The sequence below is a fragment of the Panthera tigris genome, chromosome A3, assembly GCF_018350195.1.
Source record: "Panthera tigris isolate Pti1 chromosome A3, P.tigris_Pti1_mat1.1, whole genome shotgun sequence".
Taxonomy (NCBI): Eukaryota; Metazoa; Chordata; class Mammalia; order Carnivora; family Felidae; genus Panthera; species Panthera tigris.
The window spans coordinates 49740562-49764241 of record NC_056662.1 but is presented as its reverse complement, the minus strand read 5'-3'; the positions used below and the strand labels follow the sequence as shown (position 1 = coordinate 49764241).

Here is a 23680-nt window from a genome sequence, read left to right as displayed (position 1 = left end):
GGCTCCAAGCTGACAGTGAGGGGCCTGCTTGGGATTCTCTCTCTCCCTCTCTCTCTCTGCCCCTCCCTTGCTCACTCTGTCTCTCTCAAAATGAATAAACGTAAAAAAATTTTTTTTTAATTAAAGAAAAAAATAAAGAACATATCAAATTCAACACCCAAAAAACAAATAACCCAGTGAAGAAATGGGCAGAAGACACAAATAGACACTTTTCCAAAGAAGACATCCAGATGGCAAACAGACACCTGAAAAGATGCTCAACATCATTCATCATCAGGGAAATGAAAATCAAAACCACAATGAGGTGCCACCTCACACCTGTCAGAATGGCTAAAATGAACAATCAGGAAACAACAGATGTTGGTGAGCATGCAGAGAAATAGGAACACTTTTGCACTGCTGGTGGGAATGCAAACAGGTACAGCCATTCTGGACAACAGCAGGGAGGTTCCTTAAAAAAATTAAAAACAGAACTACCCTACAACCCCACAATTGCACCCTTGTATTTAAAAGGGAACATCAACAAGGTTTATAGCAGCACTATCTACAATAGCCAAATTATGGAAAGAACCCAAATGTCTACTGACTGATGAATGTATAAAGAAGACATGGTGTATATATACACAATGGAATATTTCTCAGCAATCAAAAGGAATGAAGTCTTGCCACTTGCAACATTGTGGATGGAACTGGAGTGTATTATGCTAAGTGAAAAAAGTCAGTCAGAGAAAGATAAAAATCGTATGATTTCACTCAAATGTGGAATTTAAGAAACAAAACAGATGAAAATACAGGAAGGGAAGGAAAACTAAGATAAAAAGAGAGAGGGAGGCAAACCATAAGAGACTCTTAAATACAGAGAACAAACTGAGGGTTGCTGAAGGGGTGCTGGGTGGGGGGATGGGCTAAATGGGTGAAGGGCATTAAGGAGGGCACTTGTTGGGATGACCACTGGGTTTTATATGTAAGTGATGAACCACTAAATTCTACTCCTGAAACCATTAAAAAATAATAAAAAACAAAAACCTAATTAAAAAATAAAATAAAATATCAATCTCATCAAAACTTACACATCAGACTGGTTTTGTTCATACAAAGCTTTCATCTCTTCCAGAACTTGCCTGAGTCCATCCTCCTAGAACATATAAAATGGCATTAATACACATCCATTAATTCCTCTACTAAGTCTATAGCAATATTTCATCTACCCTATATTTATCTTTGATTTATACTAAATCTTATCAAAAAGCAGTAATCCTTCATACCTCTAGGATTGGCTCTAACAAGTGTCAGTGACGATGAGGAGAAATTGGAACCCTCAAGCACTGCAGATAGGAATGTAAAGTGGTAGAGCCCTATGGAAAACAATCTGATTGTTCCTCAAAAAGTTATTTACTTATTTTTTTGTGAGAGACAGGGTGCAAGAGCAAGGGACAGAAAGAGGGAGAGAGACAGAGAATCCTCCAAGGGTCAAAGACAGAGAGAGACGTGGGGCTCACCCAGTGAGGGGCTCATGTTCACCCAAAGCAGGGCTTGAGCTCACCTGATGCTGGGCTTGAACTCATGAACTGTGAGATCATGACCTGAGCAGAAGTCAGATGCTTAACTGAGTCACCCAGGCACCGTCCTCAAAACATTTAACATATAATTACCATATTATCCAACAAGTATTCAAGAGAACTGAAAACATATGTTCATTCAAAACCTTGTACATAAATGTTCAGAACAGCACTTTTTTTTTTTTTTTTTTTTTTGGAGAGAGCATGCACATGCACAAGCAGGGAAGGGGCAGAGGGAGAGGGAGAGAGAGAATCTTAAGCAGTCTCCACGCTCAGCACGGAGCCTGACACAGAGCTTGATCTCTCGACTGTGAGATCATGACCTGAGTCAAAATTAAGAGTCAGATGCTTAACTGACTGAGCCACCCAGGTGCCCCCAGAGCAGCATTATTTATGGCAGCTACAAAATGGAAACACCCGAATATCCATTAACTGATGATATGCCAAATATGGTATATTCACTCAATGGAATGTTATTTGGCCATCAAAAGGAATGACAGTGAATCCACACCAAAAAAACCAGTGGTTGACTAAAGCTGCTACAAAAGCTATAGGTAGTAGGTGGTAGGTAGCTACAAAAGGGAAAAGGGAACCCTGAGGATGACAGAAATTTTGACTGTAGCACTGGTTACATGGATATATATACTAGTAAAACTAAAAAATGTGCTAAATTTGTACTTTGTTGTATACAAATTACACTTTGATAAAACTAATGACAAAAAAACAACAGTCCTACAAAGCAATAAGGTATGATAAAAGTATGTAAATAACTTTTTTAAAAAATGTTTTATTTGATGTTTATTTTTGAAGGAGAGAGGCAGAGCATGAGTGGGGGAAGTGCAGAGAGAGAGGGAAACAATCTGAAGCAGGCTGCAGGCTCTGAGCTGTCAGCACAGAGCCCGACGTGGGGCTCGAACCCACAAACTGTGAGATCGTGACCTGAGCTGAAGTTGGATGCTTAACCGACTGAGCCACTCAGGCGCCCCTAAATAACTTTTTATTTATAAAAATATTTAACATAAATAATATAGAAATATTTACAGAATATTCCTTTTATCAGCAAATAGTATTTTCAGGAATACCTGAAAACTCCTGTATAATCAATAGATCTGCAGGTATACAAAAGACAAGTGTGAAATAATTTTGTGAAAATACACACATGCTTTCAAATTTAGATTTTTTAATCTATAGTGAAAACTGCACTATTTTGTGTTCCCACCTCAGGCTGGAAGTCCAAGATAATTTCCCTAAAAACTCACTTAAATTATTACCCGTTCTGCATATAGAAAGTGGACAATCATTTCAATTTGCTGAACACAGTACCTAACACTGAGAGAGAATGAACAAGGAAGAGTCCTTGCTCTAAACTGAGTGACTATCATCTTCCTGGAAGGAATGATTCTTGAAGGGTCGAGTGGGGTCATGGGTCTATGGCCTGCAAATCACTCAGGTGGATTGGACTGTCCCTGCTTAGCTGTATCAAAGAGTGACCAGCTTCCAGGCTGCTGAGTCACCTGGCTAGCAGGTGAGTTTGTCAGTGGAAGGTGCACATGGAACAAAAACTGCAAAAGGTGCTCTGCCAAACTAAGACCTAGAAAAAGGAGGGATCTGGGATGCCTGGGTGGCTCAGTCGGTTAAGCATCCAACTTCAGCTCAGGTCATGATCTCACAGTTCGTGAGTTTGAGCCCCACATCAGGTTCTCTGCTGTCAGCACAGAGCCTGCTTTGGAGCCTCTGTCTCCCTCTCTCACTGCCCCTCCCCTGCTCATATTATCTACCTTTCTTTCTTTCTTTCTTTCTTTCTTTCTTTCTTTCTTTCTTTCTTTCTCTCTCTCTCTCAATAATAAATTAAAAAAATAAGAAAAAGGAAGGATCTTACAACTTCTAAGTCCCACCCCTGGGCCCTCCAAAAGTGGTCAAGCAACACTTAACTTAAAATTTGAGTGAAACAGAGAGCTGGACTAAGGGTTTGGTTGGCTAGCTCCTGTTGGACAAGTCTCTGCCTCTTTGGGTTTGTTTCCTCTTACGGTAGATGACCTTCAACATGCCTGGTTGTCCAACTGCAGTCATATTTAAGAGTCTGAACCCCTCGGCATTCCAGCATCTCTGCTGAACTTCCCACCATTGTCTCCTAACTTTTTAAATGAGTTTAAACAGTCCTGAAAGAACAACAGACTGAAATCTAGGAAATCTGTGTTCAAGGTGAGGCTCTGCATTCAATATGCTCCAAGTTCAGACAAATCCCTTAACTTGATCTATAATTTCTCTTGGCTCAGTCTCATCTGCAAAATGACCCAACTGTCCAACCACGTTCTCTTTAATGTTCAAAACAAAACTCGCCTTTCCCCAAACACTCTTTTCCTGAAATCTGATACAGTCCCTGAGAGAGAATTTCCCTGAGACTCCCTCTCATTCATTACCCACCCCCATCCTAACAGTTACAAGTCCTGTTTGCCTTGTCTCTGAAACTCAGACACTGATTTCCAGGCCCAGCAACCAAACACAGTCTGGATCATACACAGCTCTCACCTGGTCTATTATAACCACCCATAACCATCTCATTGACTCTGTTCTTTCTTGTCTCCAACTCATTCCCCCATAGTGCTGCCATCATTATCCTCAAAACATAAAAAACTGCCCTATCACTCTCCTGTGTAAAATCCTTTACCAATTTCCAAATGCCTTGTGCATGACCACTGAACTCTCTTAGGCCTAGAACCCACCTTCCTAGCCTCTGCACACACCCTGTCAGTCACCTCTACCTATGTGACCATGTGTCTCTGCACTGCTGTATCCTTTGGCTGCCATGCCTATCTTCCTTCTCAGAGTGGTCCCCTCATCCTTCCATGTGTGGCTCAAATGCCTGCTCCTCTACCCCAGACCACACCAACATTGATTGCTCCTTATGCTCTTCTCTGGTGTCATCACACTGCATTCTGTTACTCCTTTTTGTGCCCCTCTCCCAGCAGAACATGCCCTGGCTCCAAATAGTGGCTGCTCTATGAGAAGGGAAGCAGTCAAGTATAAAATTTAGAGTGCAGGTCTTGAGCCAGACTGTCAGGGTTTAAATCCTAGCTTTACTTCTTATTAGCTATGGGCAAAAAAATGCCCCTAAGCGTCTGTGTATATGGCTGGAAAAAATGGTTTAAATCTCAGAGTTCTTATGAGAACAAGATTAACGTAGGCCACGTGTTTATCACCCTGCTGTCGGTAGTAACAAAAATAAGAATGATTGTTATAGTAGCAGCAGCAGCGGTAGAAAGAAAATAAATAGCAAACACTGACTTCACTGCTGTGTGTCAGGCATTGTTCAGAGAACTTGACATATACCAACTTGCAGAGCCCTCACTACAGGAAGAGTTGACTATTATTACCAACTTTCCCGTTTTTGTAGATGAAACTGACAGCACAGACAGCATGAGTAACAGCCCCACGGTCACATGATGGAGTCAGAATCCCAGTCTGGCTCTACAGGACTAGCTTCTGCCAGAGTGCTCAACAAATGCTCGATTGTTATCAGGAAACCAAGAAATGCTTGATCAAACACAGGAACAAGAAATAAAGCCATACATGAAAAAACACTGAAGGACATACACTCATGAGGAAATTCACCAAATCGCTGGGGGACATAAACATGAATGCACTCTTTTTCCTGCTATATTTTGTCTTTCCGTGTTCCAAAATTTTTGTTCCCGACTCGAGCTGAGAAAGCACACCCTCAGGGGATATGCAGGTTAGAATCTCTGGGAGCCAGATCCTCTTGCAGTCCTCCCACGAGCCCCAGGCCCGCCCCAAGGCCTCCCCCAGCGCTTCCGAGACCCCGCCCCTTCAGCACGACCCGCCCGGTGAAACTCTGTCCTCCCTTACATTGAAGACTGGCAGCTGCCCTTCTGGCGCGCGGTGCAGCTCGCGGACCAGCTCCATGGCCTTTTCGCAGAACATGTCGGACGCGCCCCGGCCCTGCAGCTTCCTAAACCGACCGCTCTCACGCCAAACGGTCGCTGGGTTCACGGACCCCTCTCTAAGGTACTATGGTTCCCAGTCCCACAGCCGCAGATAATCGCCTCCGCCTCCGCTTTGGCGCCAAACACACCCAGCCAATAGTAACACGCTCCTGAGCCTCGCGGCTTACGGCGGCTGTGAAGGGACATTTGCCTCTACTGCGCAGCCGCACAACAGATGGGGAAGCGGTGCCCTCTTCTCTAGGGAAACCCCCGCAGCTGGGGGAGCTTAGTGGACCTGGGTTCCAGCCTGTAGGCTGAGAAGAGACTTTAGAGTTCCCAAGCGCCACTCGCGAGATGTGCACATCTTTGTTCTTCCTTTTTACATTTGATTCATTTTTGTTTAGGTTCCAAAGGGGTTGCACTTTGAGGTTGAGAAAAAACTCAAACTTGTGCATTCATGTTCTGACGCAGCATTTTAGTTTTGCAGTGTGCTTTTTTTTGTTCGATAGAAGAGGAAAAGCAGGTTTTTTTGGGTATCTCCTGTGTGGTATGGGCTGTGACATATTTCATTTAATTCTCACGATTAACCTGAGGTGGCTTTTAAGACTCTTGGTACTGATTAGAAAACAAGTTAGATAACCTTTTTTTTTTTTTTTTTTTTAAAGTAAGCGCCACACCCAAGGTGGGGCTTGAGTTTATGACCCCGAGATCAAGAGTCACATGCTCTACCCACTGAGCCCTCCAGGAGACCCAAGATAGATAACTTGCCCAAGGTCACACAACGTCTAATGTGACAGAGTTTGTATTTAAGCTTTTGACTCTACAGTACCACTTTTGATTTTAAAGCAGTCCTTTAAAAACATTTGTAAAATAGCTGTATTCATGAAATCTACAAAAAGGGAAAATACTAGATTAACATGAATTCAGACAGCCATAATCTTACCTACATGATTATGGACATTTTCATAACTATAGAATAAAAAATGGAAATTACTGCTATAGAAACAATTTGTTTTGTTTGGCTACTTTTTAAAAAGGCAATATTGCTTGGATTCATGCTAGTTAACCCTAGAAACTTTGTTCCTCTTTTGCAAATATAGATACAGTAGATATGTGATCTGAACAATGAGCATGGGAATGGCCTACAAAGTCTTTGAATCTTTGAGTGACATTTCCTTTTCAGCTCTACTGTAAGGAATAATTTAGCTAATTTTTTTTTTAATTAAATACACAGAACTATAGTGGATTGTGCTACAGGATTCTATTCCAAAAGTCGCCAGCATCCACAACCTTCCTTTGTCACAAACCTTTTTTTTAAATATGTTTTATTTTTATTTATTTTTATTTTTGAAACAGAGAGAGAGCATGAGCAGGGGAGGGGCAGAGAGAGAGGGGGACACAATCTGAAGCAGCACAGAGCCCAATGTGGGGCTCGAACCCACAGACTGTGAGATCATGACCTGAACTGAAGTCGCTCACTCAACTGACTGAGCCACCCAGGCACCCCTAAACCTTTTTTTTTTTTTTTAAACAAATGGTGTTTATTAAATAGCATTTTTTTTTTTCAGTTGATTTATTTTGGGAGAGAGAGAGAGCGAGCATGAGCAGGGGAGGGGCAGAGAGAGAGGAAAAGAGAGAGAATCCTAAACAGGTGCCACACATTGGTGTGGAACCTGATGTGGGCAAACTCACGAACTCTGAGATCATGACCTGAGCTGAAACCAAGAGTAGGATGCCCAACCAACTGAGCCACCACCCAGGTGCCCCTGACATAAACCTTTTTATTTCAGACCCTTACTTCCTTACCTGTACAGTAGGGACAATAGTACACACTTCTGAGGGGTTGCAGTAATTCATTACTCCTTCAGCAAATGTTTATGAAGTACCTACTACATACTGGGCATTGTTCTAGACATTGGACATAAAACAGTGAATACAGTCCTTGCGCTCACAGTCTATGTTCCAGTATGGGAAAAGAGCAATTCACAGATACAGATATACGGATAATAAATATATTTGTGAGAAGTGCAAAGAAGAATAAGCCAGGGAAGGTAAACAGAGTGATGACGAGGGCCTGAAGGTTCTGAGATAGTGTTCAAAGGCGGCACAGACCTGCAGCAGAGAGGGAATAAGCTGTGTGGAGATGGGGCCATAGGATGGGCAGAGAATTATGGGCAGCAGAAATGCAAGTGCAAAGGCCACAACGAGGAGGATGGGTGGCTCACACACATGCCACCCACACCCCTTCTTGGGGCCTGTGCATCAGCAAGCAGTCAGTGACACTGGAGTAAAGTAAGGGAGGGAGACACTGGTGATTGAGATCAGAGTGAGGGCTGGAGGCCATGTCAGGTAGGACCCCAAAGGCCCTTTCATAAGCTTTCTGTTTTATTTTCAGTGAGATGGGGAACCATATAGGTATTTTGAGCAAACAAGTGACCTAAGTCTTTAAAAAGACCTTTCTGACAGCTGACTTAAGTAGACAAGTGGGTAAAGGTGGAGGCAGAGGACCACTTATGGTGAGAAGTGGTTGGATCCTGGATAGACTTTACTTTTTTAAGTTTATTTATTTATTTTGAGAGAGAGAGAAAGAAAGAATGAGTAGGGGAGGGGCAGAGATAGAGGGAGAGAGAGAATCCCAAGCAGGCTCCACACGCTGTCAGCGCAGAGCCTGACTTGGGGCTTGATCTCACAAACTGTGCTATCATGACCTGAGCTGACATCAAAGGTGGCTGACTGACCACTTGGGGTGCCTGGGTGGCTCAGTCTGACTCTTGGTTTCAGCTCAGGTCATGATCTCACCGTTTCATGAGTTCAAGCCCCACATCGGGCTCCAGACTGACAACGCAGAGCCTGCTTGAGATTCTCTATCTCCCTCTCTCTCTCTGCTCCTCCTCCACTTGTGCTGTCTCTGTCTCTCTCAAAATAAACAAATAAACTTAAAAAAAAAAAAAAAAAAAAGTAGCTAACTGAGCTGCCCAGGTGGCCTGGATCCTGGATGGATTTTGAAAGGAGAGCTGATAAGGCTTTGTGATAGACACCATGGCATAAGAAGGGAGGATTCTAGGGTGATCTCAGAGTTTTGGCCTAAGGAAATGCAAGTATAAGGTTGCCATTCCTGAGGTAAGGAAGGTTACACAAGGAGTTGGGGGCTGGAAGAGTTGGGAGCTCAGCTTTGAACATAATAACTTTAGATGCTAATAGTATATCAGAGTGAACAAGTAGACCATTAGAGGGGCCTGGGGTTTAAGGAAGAGGTGTGGACTAGAGATACAAATGTGGGTGTCACCAGTGTAGTCTTTAAAGACTTTAAAGACTTTTAGATACTACTCAGAAAGCCAATGTGGTATATTGGGGAGCAAGAATTTCCTGTCCCCTTCTAGGTCCTTCTAGCTCTACTAAGAATCAAATTGATATGAGACAGATTAACAGGAGAATATTTAGTTTCCTATATACAGGAAATCCACATTGACACAGAAACTTGAAAGACACACAAAATAAGGTATATTTATTATCCTGAACTAAAGAGAAGCAGCCAGGGGTCTGGGAGTTAGAACAGAACGAATACAAGTCACAGGGCAATAAGAAGAGCAGATGTTTGGTAATTTAGATGTCTGCTTTGTCATATAGATGGGTCATTCAGATAAAGTTTATCTCTGGTAATAACCATTATTCTGGGAAAGACTCCCAATTTAGATTCTTCTATTTAGTTAAGGGAGGGCCAAAACATTTAAGTCCATAGGTCTTGATTGCCTTTAGTTCAAAATAATCTTCAAACCAAAGTGGCCCATTTGGGGGAAGCCTGCCTTTGGCCCCTAGAGGACCAAGAGTTGAGGACTATATGAGCAAGTCCTAAATGCCAGCAAGACTCAGTACCCCTCACATTTCTCTCTTCTCAACAGCCCTACCTTCCTTGCTTTTTTGTTTTTCTATTAAAAAGGATTTTGTGAGTGATGGGGTCAAATTTTTTTTTTTTTTAACTTCAGTTTCTAGATTCCCAGTCTCCGGTATGTGCTAGTTTAACACTTCAAAGAATTCATCATTTAAGTTCTAGGAGAGTATTTGGAGATATCCACACAAATATGAATGCTGGTTGTGATATATTTTGCAATACAGTCAATGAAATTCTATTGTAATTTAGAAGTACCATTACAAAGCTAATATAAGAAGCTACTCAATTCCTTTTTTTAAATGTCTTATTTTTTATTTCTAAGCAAGAGAGCACATGTGGGGGAGGGGCAGGAAGAGAGAGAATGACAGAGGATCGAAAGCACGCTCTGTGCTGATACTAGTGGGCCTGAAGTGGGGTTCAAACTCAGGAACTGTGAGCTCATGGGATCATGGCCTGAGCTGAAGTCAGATGCTCAATCAGCTGAGCCACCCAGGCACCCCAAGAGCTATTGAATTTCTAAAGGCATTTCTAATTGATCTTAAATGATCAGTTGCCAATAGTTTTCTACTGACACAAATGTTGAAATTACACAAGTTCACTTTGTAATAAATAAGCAAATCTCAGGGCGCCTGGGTGGTTCAGTTGGTTAGCCAACCAACTTGGGCTCAGTTCATGATCTCACAGTTCATGGGTTGGAGCCCCGCATTGGGCTCTGTGCTGACAGCTCAGAGCCTGGACCCTGCTTCAGATTCTGTGTCTCCCTCTCTCTTTCTGCCCCTCTCTGCTCATGCTCTGTCTTTCTCTGTCTCAAAAATAAACATTAAAAAAAGAAAAAGAAAAAGAAAGTAAGCAAATCTCTAGGTGGTAGATCGTTTGTAAGAAATAATGCCATATTAAAGAATGCCAAAACTGTAAAACCAAATTTGTGAAATTACTCTTTTCTTTGTAAGATGAGTTGAATTAGTTCTTAACTTGGGTTCCAGAAGTGTAAATTTATCTTTGAAACTTATTTTTTCCATCAGCTACTTTTTTTGTTTTAAAGTTTTTATTTTTAAGTAATCTCTACACCCAATTTGGGGCTTGAACCAACAACCCCAAGATGGAGAGTCTCATGCTCCACTGACTGAGCAACCCAGGTGCCTCTCCATCCACTATTTCTAACTGCTTTACAAAAATCTAAAATCAAATACAGGTTTGTTTGTTTTTTTTTTAATTTTTTTTAACGTTTATTTATTTTTGAGACAGAGAGAGACAGAGCATGAACGGGGGAGGGTCAGAGAGAGGGAGACACAGAATCTGAAACAGGCTCCAGGCTCTGAGCTGTCAGCACAGAGCCCGACGCGGGGCTCGAACTCACGGACCGCGAGATCATGACCTGAGCCAAAGTCGGCCACTTAACCGACTGAGCCACCCAGGCGCCCCTCAAATACAGGTTTTTAAGAAGTAAGTTGTTTAAGTAGCTCAGTTTTCCTATGTTCAGCCCAAAACTTAACAGTTAAATTATCTATACACTTGTGTTAAAAAAAAAAAAAAAAAAGTACCTGAAAGTGTATTTTTAAAAGTCTTGTGGGAAAACAGTTATAAATCATGAGAATGGTGATTTGTTACCTTTTGCTTTTGGTTCTTATAAACCGTTATAAGAACATTTCTGATGGGTTCATTCAGATTGGGTTTCCAGCATTAGAGGAAAATCACAAAGCCTGGGGCCGGAGGGGAAGGAGCCAGCTTTCCGCTGCGGCTCTGGATCACTGGGTGCTCCGTTTCAGTCCCGCGTTGTCTCACGTTCGGGTCATCGATCTGGGGCAGGACCCGGTGCGTTTGCACACGGCGCTGAGCACGAGGCAAAACCGGCCCTCCCACTCTCCGGGACCGAGCCCAGACCCCACCACAGCAAAATCGACCGATTGGCCCTGCCGGGACCGTGACGCCCGGCACGGCTTCGCCTGCCCTTCTCCAAGATGGCTACGGGTCCGCGCCGGGAACACTGGGCCCACTACCCGAGGAACTAGGGACGGGGCGGAGTGGGGGGGCGGGGTCGGCAGGAGCCCGGCGTTGATTGGCTGGCGCCGCCGACCTGGTCCCAGGCGCCGGGCCGTACAGACGGGCGCAGCGGCCTGGGGCTGGGATGCTAGGGGCTGTGGGCTCCCTCCTGCAGCGGCTCCTGTGAGCGGCGGCGACTGAGGCGCAGGCGGGCAGTGAGGCCAGTGGACGCCGTCGGCGGCCGGCCGTGTCGGCCGCGGGATGAGGAAGCGGACCGAGCCCGTCGCCTTGGAGCATGAGCGCTGCGCCGCCTCGGGCTCGTCCTCCTCTGGCTCGGCCGCCGCGGCGCTGGACGCCGACTGCCGCCTGAAGCAGAACCTGCGCCTGGCGGGCAAGGCGCCGGCGGAGCCGCGCTGCGCCGCAGACGCGGGCATGAAGCGGGCCCTGGGCAGGTGAGACGCAGCACAGGGGCGGAGTCCCGGTACCTGGCCGGCACGTAGCCCCTAATGCCCCCGCCCCTCCATAAGTTTCTTGTCTGCGGGAGCGCTCCACACCTACCCCCCACCCTCCGGTGTCCTCTTCCGATCCTCCTCTATCCCTTTCCCTCGCCCAGCCGCCCGCAAGTGCAGCCCTCGGGCATCCTTTCCCCAGGTACCTGCCTGCGGGAGCGCCCCCGACTACCCTCTTTACCTCCCTGGTGTCCTCTTCTCGCCCTCCGCGGAGCTCAGTCCCGCGTCCGTACCCTTCCCAGGTGAGCTAGTGGGACACCGTCAGCAACGGGCTGGAGCAGCGTCTCTCCCAGGGACTGGGGGCTGCGGGCAGCCACGACCCCTTGTGGGAGAGTAGCGGAGGGGTCGGAAGCGTCCCTGGTGAGGCCCGTGGACGCTCGGCACGTACGAGGTGGGACGCTGAAGGGAAGGCTCCAGACCCAGAGAGCGTTGGGATCCTTCCCCACGGATTTCCTGCAGTGAACTCAAAACCGAGCGCCCCTCTTGCTGGACTGGTGTATGTAGAAGCTACCGTTCCCCGGTTTCTCACTTTGGTAATTTTTCTCGGGTAACTAGTTGTCAAAAGTGGCATTCTCTGCTCAGAGCTGCTGGACGACCTTTGGGGGAAGGTTAAATGGTCTGCTGTGTCTGAGGGCCGGGAAGGATACACCGCATCCTCAGCTGTTGGAAGGAAACCTGTCTTGGGTTGTGCAGATGGCTTGTGGTGCTTGAAATTTGTCTACGCGAGTTGTCTCCTTGGGACTCTCCGTAGAGTCCGGAAGTCTTTTGGTTATTTGCATTCTCCCTCTGAGTAGGAGATGAATGCATCCAGGTAAAGCTGATTTCAAAATTAAGATCGTGTATTTCACAGGGACAAATCTCTCCCCATATGCTGGCTTCTTAAGTATCTGGCTGTTCATAGAACGTATCATTGATGGCAGTTTTGACAGCTGGATGTTTCATGGTTTCGAACAAGTTAGTATGTAATGTTTAAGGTGTTGTAGAGTAATTTCTTTTGGGGTCAGCTGGAATGCCCTTAAATGGCATTGGCCACTTCAGTGTCAAATATTTATCCAAATAGTCCCTAAAAATAATCAATTTTGTTGCTTAAAAATCCTGGAATTGAAAATATGAATATTTGGATGAATAGAAATATTTAATCTAAAAGGAGACCTCGGCATTTCAACTTTATTGCTTAAAAGGTCATGAAATTAAAATATAGTCTCCTCCAAGTTAGTAGTACAAATTTTTGCCAGAAGGGCAGGGACTGGCAGTATTTTTGTTTTTGTGTAAAATTATCTAGTAACTGGTCAATATCTTTTGTGAAACTAATTTATTTTTTGTGGAAAGGTTTATCTGCATTAAAAACTCCTGAATAGTTTTAATGTACTTTTGTTAACAGGTTTAGCATAATGCCTAGATAAGTAGGGGAATTCTTCCTTTGAAAAAATCAAATTGTTATGCCCAATAATGTTTGGGGAAATAATGCTGGCCTGGCACCTTCCTTAAAAGATGTACTGTATTCAAAGGATATGATTATTTTTATTTTTGTATTTGCTTGGAATGCTCTGCTGGACATTCCGCTTTGTTTTCTCTTTCACCAAAGTCTCTACTCAACTGCCATGTCCTCAGAGAGGCCCTCCCAGACCAGCCCATCCAAAACAGACTTCATGCCACTCCCAACACCCTTATTTTGTTTACTTTTTTCATCACACTTATCCCTGTCTTGACCTTGTAATTGCCTGTGTACTTGAGTTGCTTTATTGGTTGTCTCCTCCCATATAAGAATAGAAGCCTTATGAGAGCGGGGGCATTGGGCATTGTTTCCTCCACCTTTCTGTCTCCAGTGCCTGGTCATAGTAGGTGGCTGAAAATACTTGTTGAATTAGAATCTGTAAATTCCTAAGAAGTGGAATTGCTGGGCCAAGGAGTGTGTGTCTATAACTTTGAAAGGTGAGGCCAAAGTGCCCTCCAGTGTATTGATGAGTACTTCCTCCAGCAGTGTCAGTTGTCTGCCCTTCCCCTTAATAATGAATGTTACCAGATATTTTGATCTTTTTCTATTTGGCTGATGAAAATGACATCTGATTTGTAGCTTTAATTAGCATTTCTTAATTGTTAGGTAGCAATTTTTGTGTGTTTTCATAAGCCTATTGTATACTTTTGTGTATACAATATCTGCATATTTTGCCACACTAGTTATTTTCGTTATCTGCATTTTGTTGGGGTTTTTTGTGCATATTTTCAAATATACAGAAGTAGGGAAGACAATACAAAGAACCTCCACGTATCCATGACTACTTTAACAGTTTGCCATGTTTTGCCAATCTTGAATTGTCTCTTTTCCCACCATTTTTTGGGGGGGTGGGGTGGGGAACTAGAATATTTTTAAAAATGATTTCATCCATAAATACTTCACAGTATAGCTTGAACAAATAAGGACTTTTTGAAATATGCATAGCCAAAATGCTATATTTATCAAAATCAACAATTTATTGCCTGTTACTAATTTAATATGATACCCAGTCTACATATGCATATCCCTAGTTACTTCAAAAACAGCTTTTTAAATTTGGTTTGTTTCAAAATCCTGTACATTTTGGGGCACCTGGGTGGCTCAGTCAGTTAAGCATCCAACTTCAGCTCAGGTCATGATCTCATGGTTTGTGAGTTCTAGCCCTGTGTCAGGCTCTGTCCTGACAGCTCAGAGCCTAGAGCCTGCTTCAAATTCTGTGTCTCCCTCTCTTTCTGCCCCTCCCCTACTTGCACTCTGTCTCTCTCTCTCTCTCTCTCTCTCTCAAAAATAAACATTAAAAAATTAAAATCCTGTACATTTATTATGTTTATTCCTAGTTACTTTATCTTTTTTGTTATTGAGAATATTGAAATTTTTGTTATTGATCCTTTCTTACATATTACGGGCCTCTTAATGTTTTACTTAGTAATTTTAAATCATCATTCATCATTTGAGAGACTAGTCTGTAATATTTTATTTTATTTTATTTTATTTTATTTTATTTTATTTTATTTTATTTTATTTTATTTTATTTTATTTTATAGAGGGAGAGAGAGAGCATATGAGCCAGGGAGAGGCACAGAGGGAGAGAGAGAGAGAGAGAGAGTATCTTAAGCAGCCTCAATGTTCAGCTCAGAGCCCCACATGGGGCTTGATCTCATGACCTTGGGATCATGACCTGAGCCAAAATCAAGAGTCGGAAACCCAACCAACTGAACCACCCAGGTGTCCCTGTAATTTATTTTTTAATGCAATCTTTATCAAGTTGTTTTAGTGCTTTATATAGCTTTATTAAAACCTTTCTCTTTCTTAGGGCACCTGGGTGGCTCAGTCAGTTAAGCGTCCGACTTAGGCTCAGGTCTTGAATTTGTGATCTGTGAGTTCAAACCCTGTGTTGGGCTCTGTGCTGACAGCTCAGAGCCTGGAGCCTGCTTTGAATTCTGTGTCTCCCTTTCTCTGTCTCTGTCTCTGTCTCTCTCTCTCTGCCCCTCCCCCGTTCTCACTCTCTCATAAATAAGCATTAAAAAAAAAAATCTTTCTCTGCTTCAGCCAGTTTAAATACTTTTGAAATGATTTGTTTCTTTAAATTTTGGTGGAATTCCCCTGTAAAACTAAACCTGGTGCTTTTTTAGATTTGCTATTTCTTTCTGGGTTTAGTTTTGGTGATTATACATTGATAGAAAATCATCTGTTTTATCCAGTTTTTTCCTCTGTATCTGGGGCTGTTACCCCTGTCTTGTTCCCTAATTTGTGTGCTTTTTTTCCTTTTTTCCCCCTTGATTAAAAGTAGGTAATAGTATATCTAATACACAGACCTGCATCGAAGTAGAAAATTTTTTTTCCTAAAGAAAATATATATTTTTTTAGTTAGTTCTGGGAGAATAGGATGCTGCTGAGGGTTCTGGAGAAGTAGAGAGAACATCTTCTGTCTGAAAGTGGTTACTGCACCCTCTCCTGTTGCCGCTGCCCCTGGCAGGAATGTGGCCCTAGGTTGGCCAGATCATCCAGTCTCTCCAGAAGAGTAGCTGGGTGTGTGTGTATACACCCATGTGTGTGTATGTGTGTGTACACTCAGACGTTGTAAACATTGGCAACTAATTCAGGTAAAAACAACTTTGGACTAAAATAATTTTGAGAGAGAGCATGCAGGTGAACAAGGGAGGGGCAGAGAGAGAGGAAGAGAGAGAATCCCAAGCAGGCTCCACACACTGTCAGCACAGAGCCTGATGTGGGGCTTGATCTCACAAATGGTGAGATCATGACCTGAGCCAAAATCAAGAGTCAGACACTTAACTGACTGAGCCACCTAGGTGCCCTGGACAGGTTGTATTTAAAGGTAAATGTTTATCTAACATATACATTGACATGCACTCCCTGGAAGGAGGGACTAGATATTAGTTTTATACAATATCTGGTAATTTTTGGAAAATGAGGAATTTTTAGGTCTTCCCCGTTCTTTTCAGTAACCTAGGTCTTCTTGGGACTATGCCTTGAAGGCGTAAGTACTCTAATTTGTACCCTGGGAAGGTGGTAATGAGATGTATGGGTCTGTGTGTTTTAGTGAACTTGTCTTTATTCTTCTACTCCCAGCTCATAGGTGGATCTGCCAGTGACTGAGTCAGTGGGCTGCACAGGAGGTTTCATAGCCTGTGATCCTTGCATGTAAATACAGGGGAACTGAGGCATCACCCATGGTTCCTCCTTGACCCAAAGGAAGGAACTTCATCTAGCTGCTAATGGCTTCACTATAATCCAGGAAGGCCATGGCTGAGGTTAAGGCTGGTCTCCTTTAACATCAGTCTTCCTGAACTCACCCTAGAAGCTTCACTTTGTCCTTTCTTTATATACCAAGAAGGTGAGAATGTATTCTGGGGTAGTTTTTGTAGTTAAAGTCTGCTTTTTTCCATCCTCCTTCTCCTTCCACTCCCCCAGAATACAGTCTATGCCTGGACAATGATAAGCAAGGAGGCAGGCTTTGTTTATGGCACCTCACCTGGAGCCCCCAGCTGGGTCCATCTCTTCCCAGTTGTGGTTTATCTTATCATAAAGTATCTTACCACACTCCAGTCCTGGACCCAGGACCCTGGGACCTGGTGCTTCTCTCATGTCTCCTTTGGTGAGACTTCATGCCCTGTATCTCTCCTTGCTTTCCAGTTTCTTTTCAGCCAATGTTTACTCTCCCTTCTCAAGGGAGAGTGTCTTGTATAGTAACTACGCAGACGCTGTTCATATATGGAAGATAGTTTTGAGTAGATTAAAAGGTCTTAAAGACATTATCATGGAGGTGGCCTTGGAAAGAGGCATAAAAGATGGGTCATCTTGTCAGGGTTATGCTGACGGCAGTGGAGACAGGCTGCCTTTCCAGGCTTGTGATCCTCCTCCTCCTCCCACATGGGCACTTTTCTTTCCAAAATGAAGTCTACAGGAAAAATTTTTACTGTAATATGATCTTGAAAACTGACAGATTAAGTCAGCGCTCTTCTCCCAGAGATGATGCCACAGAACTTGGATGTTGGTGGGTTTGTGCTTTGCCAGAGGGCTCTTTCAGCACTGGTAGTGGGTAAATCATTTGTTTTGTCCTAAACTGAAGGCTAGGATGGGGAGGATCAATTAGGGCAGTGGATGCCAACACAGGTAAAAATGGTAGCAGGAAGCTTTGACTGAGATGTCCATTTAGCCGAAAGACCCATTATTTGGGCTTGGTCCTCATTATAGTATCATTTGATGTTTTAGAGGAAAGCTTGCATGGATAACAGACCCGAGTGAGTGTCTTCAGGTTCTGTGACTTGGGGAGAGTTGCTCAACTTTCTGAGTTTGTTTCTTCCTCTGTGATGTGGGGATAGAAATTTCTTCCCTATAGGATTGGGGTGAAGTTTGGGTGTATGAAAGAGCTGGGTGCGAGATGAGTGCTCAATCAGTGGCACCTTCTACTTTGGTTGTCCAATGATTATTACTAATACTAGTAGTTGGGGGTACTGAGAAAGCTCTGTTAACTTAGATGAAAGGAATTGATCCTCTCTCTTCTCTGCCCGCAAATGATTACAATATGTCTTCTCAACCAGTCATCATGCCTATACTTTTTAAAAAAAAATTTTTTTTAATGTTTATTCATTTTTGAGAGAGACAGAGACAGAATGCGAGTGGGTTAGGGGCAGAGAGAGACACACACACACAGAATCCAAAGCAGGCTCCAGGCTCTGAGCTGTCAGCACAGAGCCTGATGCGGGGCTTGAACCCACGAACCGAGATCATGACCTGAGCCGAAGTCAGACACTCAACCAACTGAGCCACCCAGGCACCCCCATCGTGCCTATACTTATCATCGTGATCAGTAAACATATCTGTGGGTATTAGAACATTTATAACAGTACTCTTTGGCTATTAAACACTTTTTTCACCAGTTCACTTAGCAGAGTTTGAGTACCTTTTAGGTACAATAACTCTTCTAAGTCCTGAGGCTGCAGCAGCGGATATGGGTCACATCTTGTGGACTTTATATTCCCATGGGGGAGGTAGATAACAAACGAGTGAGGGCATGCTGCATCAGGTGCTTGGGGCGCTGAGGAGAAAAGTAGGCTGGTAAGGAGCGCCTGTGGTGCGTGCATGGTTTAGGTGGCAGGAGACCTTTCCAATAGGGGACGATTGAATGGAAGCCACTGGTTTCTTTAGAGTGGAGAAATGCCTTGATGTGATGTATGTCATTACCATGTCATACTGACTGCTGTGACAAGGACAGACTGGAGGGCCAGAGGGAGCAGGACGACCAGTTAGGAGTCATCCAGGCAACAGATGACGGGGACTTGAGCTGGCAGTAGCTGTGGAGGGGAGTAGTGCTGCATTCTGGGTCTGTTTCGAAGGAGATGTCAAAAGATTTGTGGGTGGATTACCATGAGAGAGTGAGGATGGTCAGAAGTGCTTCACCAGTTTTTTCTTGAGCAGCCAGAGGCAAGGAGCTGCCATGTGCTGAGATGGGGCAGCTACGGGAAGAGCAAATGCTTTGGGGGGTGATGAGTTTGGTTTGGGGCATATTGCGGTGCCTCTTCTTGCAGATGCAGTAGGTTGGAGGAGCTGGAGTTTGGGGCAGTTAGGCTGACTTCTGACCATTAGCCTGCAGAAGGTATTTAAAGTCATGACAGAGGTCTGAGGGTTGGGTTCCAGGTCCTGGGTGATTAGGGGTTGGGGAGGAGAGGAGACCTGGAAGGAGCAAGGGAATGGATTGGGAGGAGGGCTAGGAGGAAGGGGTCAAGGGAGCTGTGTGAGGAAGCCTATTGCAGAGAAAGCGTGATCTGCTGTTGGATTTGGTGATGTGGAGATGAGTGGTTGACAAGGATGCGTAATTGGAATGGTGGGGTAAGAGTCTGACAGTGGCTCAAGGGAGAGGTGGAGGGAAGAAATGCAGAAAGCTTTTTAAAGGAGTTGTACAAAGATGAGGGGGATAGCTGGGGTGGGAGGAGACTCCTCACCAGTGCTGTTAGAGCTCGTTGCTGTGCTTAGTGGGATGGTCCAGTAGGTATAGACTGGCCATGTGGATGCTGGGGGCATGGTGTCTCTGGGATCCAGCACCCCAAGGCTAAGTGGAGGGTCCCCAGACAGGAAGGCAGGTCAAGGGTGCTGCAAAGGTGCAGGGAGGTGGTTAGATTTGCAGGGGTAGTGTTGGAAGTTGTCTTCTGCATGCTTCTGCTTTCTCTGTGAAATAAGAGCAAGGTTGTCCATTGAGGGGAGATGGGGTAGAAGCACTGAAGGTCTTTCTTTTCACTTCTCCACCAGGACAGTCCTATTCTTTATTCTCGACCTAATCAGACTGTTCTGGCATATTTGCTAAACATTAATGTGAACAATCATGCTACCTAGCAGGGACTCTTCTTTCTGATATGCAGTGTTTCAAAAATGGCTCCCATGAGAAGTCATTTTAGCTGTGAGCTGCATGTCAGAAAAGCCACACATGTTTCTGTACAGTCGAGTGCTACCTGGCTCCAGGGGGCATGAGTGGGAGGGCACTGCCTCCACAAAGGTCCTGCACACATCCTGGTTACAGCTGGATTTGAGGTGGAGATGGGAAAAGGAGCAACATGAAGTGAGGGCAAGACAGAGTAATTATGTGGGACTCAGGCAGAATCCTTACCTCTCAGGTTTTGCCAGTACACAAATAACTGTTTCTAAATAGAATTTATCTTGAGATGGTATTTGTGGACTTGAGTAGTATTAATATCTATATTCTATCACCAGGTATGGAAGTGTCCTAAAAAGTAAAAACAGGAGGGTAGATGGGTGTCAACGTGAGAAGTTTCAGAAGAGTAAGACTTTTCATTTTGCAAAGATGAAGGCAGAGGAGTGTCACTGAAGGAATATAAGCAGATCTCAGGAATGCTAGACTTTGGGGTCTGTTCTTGAATCTTGAAAGAAGTTGCCCTGAGCTTTAGGATGAGAAAAGAAAGTTCAAATTGTTTTCAGTTCTTATGAAACTTGTGGAATCTCCTTGCGAGGTTTAGATATATTGACTAAACTATTCACAATGGGAGGAGAAGAATGTTCAGGGTTGAAGCAGGTCATTTTGATGCAGTAGTAGTTGCAGTGGTTTAGGTCCCTGAGAGGCATATGGATTTTAACTGTTATCTTCTTCTAGCATATGTACAACAGAGACTTCCCACCCTTTCTTTCATCTTTCATCCTTGACTTGTGCCATTCCTGTTCCTGTTGCTTCTACCTGAAAATGGCCATGTCACTGGTGGGTGCCCGTAGGTTATTTTATTCACACAGTTACACAGTTATCATGTTTCAAGTATTGGTCAGATGCATGCTAGGCACTGAGAACATAAAGATGGAAAGAAACAGTACCTTTTCTCAGGGAGTTCATTGTCAGTTTTTACTTGTGACAGCCATCAGCTCTTACACTCAAATATTTTAATGATGTCTGCGGTAAAGACAAAATGCAGGCATGGCTGGAGATGGTTAGTCTGATCTCACTTTTTTCCTTTGTTGTTCTGACATTTTTTTGTGCCAATTTATCTTCAGAGAATCTCATCTTTTAGGCTCTCGTTTCATTGACAGGATGTAATGCATCTTGTCAATGCATTCCTGGCTTACCAAGGTTTCTGTAGATATAAGAAAAGAAATTCTCACAGTTTGGGGACACACCACACTTCGACAAGGCACATCATGGCAGAAACTGTGGGATGGAAAATAAAAAGACTGGACATTTGATATTTGGCTTAGGGTTCCAGCAGGAAGGGACTGTTAGACAGGTGTCGGCCAGCTAGGAGCCTGCCAGTACTTCCACAGGGCCTCAAGAGAGAGCACAAGGGAGATTGTGCAGGGACCAAGGCAGGGATCTCCAGGTGTGAGGCTACCACAGGGGATAGTGATCACCATGGTGAAAGGCAGCCCCCAAGGAACCCACTCTCTCTCCCCCTTTGTTCCTCTCATTTAAACTTTTATCTCATTACAAAAGTAATAAATATTTCTTTTCTTTTTTAAAGATTTTATTTATTTTGTGAGAGAGAGAGAGCACATGTAAGCAGGGGGATGGGCAGAGAGAGGGAGAGAGAGAATCCCAAGCAGGTTCCATGCTGTCAGCACTGAGCCCAATGATCCCACCAACCATAAGATGATGACCTGAACCAAAATAAAGAGTTGGACGCTTAACCAGCTGAGCCACCCAGGCGTCCCCAAAATAGTAAAGCTTTCTTAATAAAAATTTAAAACAGAGAAAATGAGAAAATAGAATTTCCTTGGATAATTACTGTTAACAATGTGGCATATATTGAGACTATTACTTGAATGTTTGTTCTTTTGTTCATCTCACAAATACTTGTTGAGACCTACTGTGTGCTAGAGGATGTGGTTAAAATGTTCCACAAGAACCAGGCAGGTCCCAGCCTTTATGGAGCTTACATTCTTGTGAAGGAGAAAGATAACCAAAAAAGGTAGTGCTTAACTGTACAGTAAAATTTCAAGGGGTGCAAAGTAGTATAAAGAAAAAAAAAATAAGGCAGTGTTAAACACAAGACAAGTTGCCCAAAATGGAGTCACTTATGCTAAGCCCTCCATCACCAAACCAAGACCAAACTTGATTACAGCTTCAGCTCCCCCAGAAACGGAATCTTAAGCCACTCTATCAGGAATCACCTGATCAGCACTAGCAAGGTAATCTGCCTGACAGATCCCTGCTATCCCCTAAAGGAAAGTGACCAGGCAGTAACCAACCTGCTTTTTTGCCCAGTGTAACCTTCTTCTTGGTCACTTCTGCCTGTAAAAGCCTTTCATTGTGCACGGCTCCTCTACACTTCTTTCCATCTGCTGGATTAAATGCTGCCTGACTCATGAATCATTGTATAAAGCCAATAAGATCTTTAAAATTCACTCAGTTGATTTTTTTTTTTTTAACAGTAGGTAATGCAGTTGTGTGTAAAGCACTTGAAAACAAGCTGTACTATAGTGTAAAACATTTTTGTCTCTGGCAGGAGAATAAGGCCTTTTCACAGCAGGACAACTCTGCCAACATCCTCATGATTTTTTGTTTTCTTCTCTGGGAACAAAGAGACATTTATGGATTGCACTTGTGTATTTTATTAAGGCCTTAAAGTTTTCAAACCTGTTGAGTGAAATTACCCCCAATACTGACTGCATTCAAATAAGATTTTGAAGATTATTTTTCAGGTTTCCACTTGTGAACTGAGGAGAATTTAATCCAACTGTTAGTCTTGGGGAATGAATTTTGGCTTTACTTTTTTGTTCATTCTGAGAGATATAAAGAGATAATACATATGTTATATATGTTCTATATTACACGTATATTTTATATACAGTTGACCCTTTAACAATTTTGGAGTTAGGGGTATGCACCCCCATGCAGTTAAAAATTTGTGTATAACTTTTGACTTCCCCCAAACTTAACTACTAATAGACTACTGTTTACCAGAAGCCTGACCTATAGACAATTAACACATATTATGTATATTATATACTCTTTGTATGTTGTATACTCTATTCTTATATATAAGTAAGCTAGAGAAAAAATGTTATTGAGAAAAACATAAGAGAAAAGGGTGGCTATATTAATATCAGTATATTTCAGAGCAAAGAATATTTTCAGAGATAAAGCAGATCATTTCTTAATGACAAAAGGATCAATTAATCAAGAAGGCAACTTTAGGGGTGCCTGGATGCTTAGTCGGTTAAATGTCTAACTTGATTTCAGCTCAGGTCAGGATCTCATGGTTCGTGAGTTTGAGCCCTGCATGGGGCTCTGTGTTGATGGCGTGGAGCCTGCTTGGGATTCTCTCTTTCTGCCCCTTCCTCCCCACCCCAAAATAAATAAACTTTTTTTAAAAAAAGGGCATGACAACTTTGAATGTTTGTATATGTAATTGACAGAGCTTCAAAATGTGTAAAGCAGAAAGAGAACTCAGGAAAATAGGCACATTCATTATTATTGTCAGAGACAGAATTAGGAGGCAGAAAGTCAGCAAGAGTGAAGTAAATTTGAACAACACTATCAACTTAACCTGATTGTCTTAACAATGGCAGATGTGTGTTCTCCTTAAGAGAAGATCCATAGATCATATTCTAGGCTATAAAACAAGTCCCAATAGCTTTAAAAGAATTTAAATCATGCAAAGTCTGTTTTTTTACCATAAGAAATTAACATTAGAAATCAGTTAAAAAAAAAAAAAGATGTCTGGAAACATTTGAGAACTGAAGAACACACTTTTTTTTTTAATGTTTATTTTTGAGAGAGAGACAGAGTATGAACAGGGGAGGGGCAGAGAGAGGGAGACACAGAATCCAAAGCAGGTTCAAGGCTC

General features: G+C 43.3%; 2 protein-coding genes across 7 annotated transcripts in view; one reads left to right on the top strand and one right to left on the bottom strand.

Moving 5' to 3' along the window:
• The window catches only part of GINS1 (GINS complex subunit 1), a 29277-nt gene extending 17964 nt beyond the window's left edge, over nt 1-11313 (bottom strand). For 3 of the 5 annotated variants that reach the window (XR_006215632.1, XM_042981022.1, XM_042981023.1), the window contains exons 1-2: nt 5427-5640; nt 1071-1135 (exon numbers count right to left, since the gene is read on the bottom strand). Coding sequence is in view for 4 of the 5 variants with exons in the window: in XM_042981022.1 (XP_042836956.1) it covers nt 1071-1135; nt 5427-5501 (140 nt within the window). In the remaining variant the exon portion in view is untranslated. Of the gene's footprint in view, nt 1-1070; nt 1136-5426; nt 5641-11000 lie in introns of those variants that run through there. The other 2 variants (XM_042981024.1, XM_007096585.3) reach the window with 2 other exon arrangements.
• Nucleotides 11314-11469: 156 nt separating this feature from the next.
• The window catches only part of ABHD12 (abhydrolase domain containing 12, lysophospholipase), an 85616-nt gene continuing 73405 nt past the window's right edge, over nt 11470-23680 (top strand). Inside the window, exon 1 of one of the 2 annotated variants that reach the window (XM_042981020.1) lies at nt 11470-11824. In XM_042981020.1, coding sequence (XP_042836954.1) covers nt 11634-11824 — 191 coding nt within the window. In that variant the 5' untranslated portion in view covers nt 11470-11633. Of the gene's footprint in view, nt 11825-12663; nt 12693-23680 lie in introns of those variants that run through there. The other variant, XM_042981021.1, reaches the window with a different exon arrangement.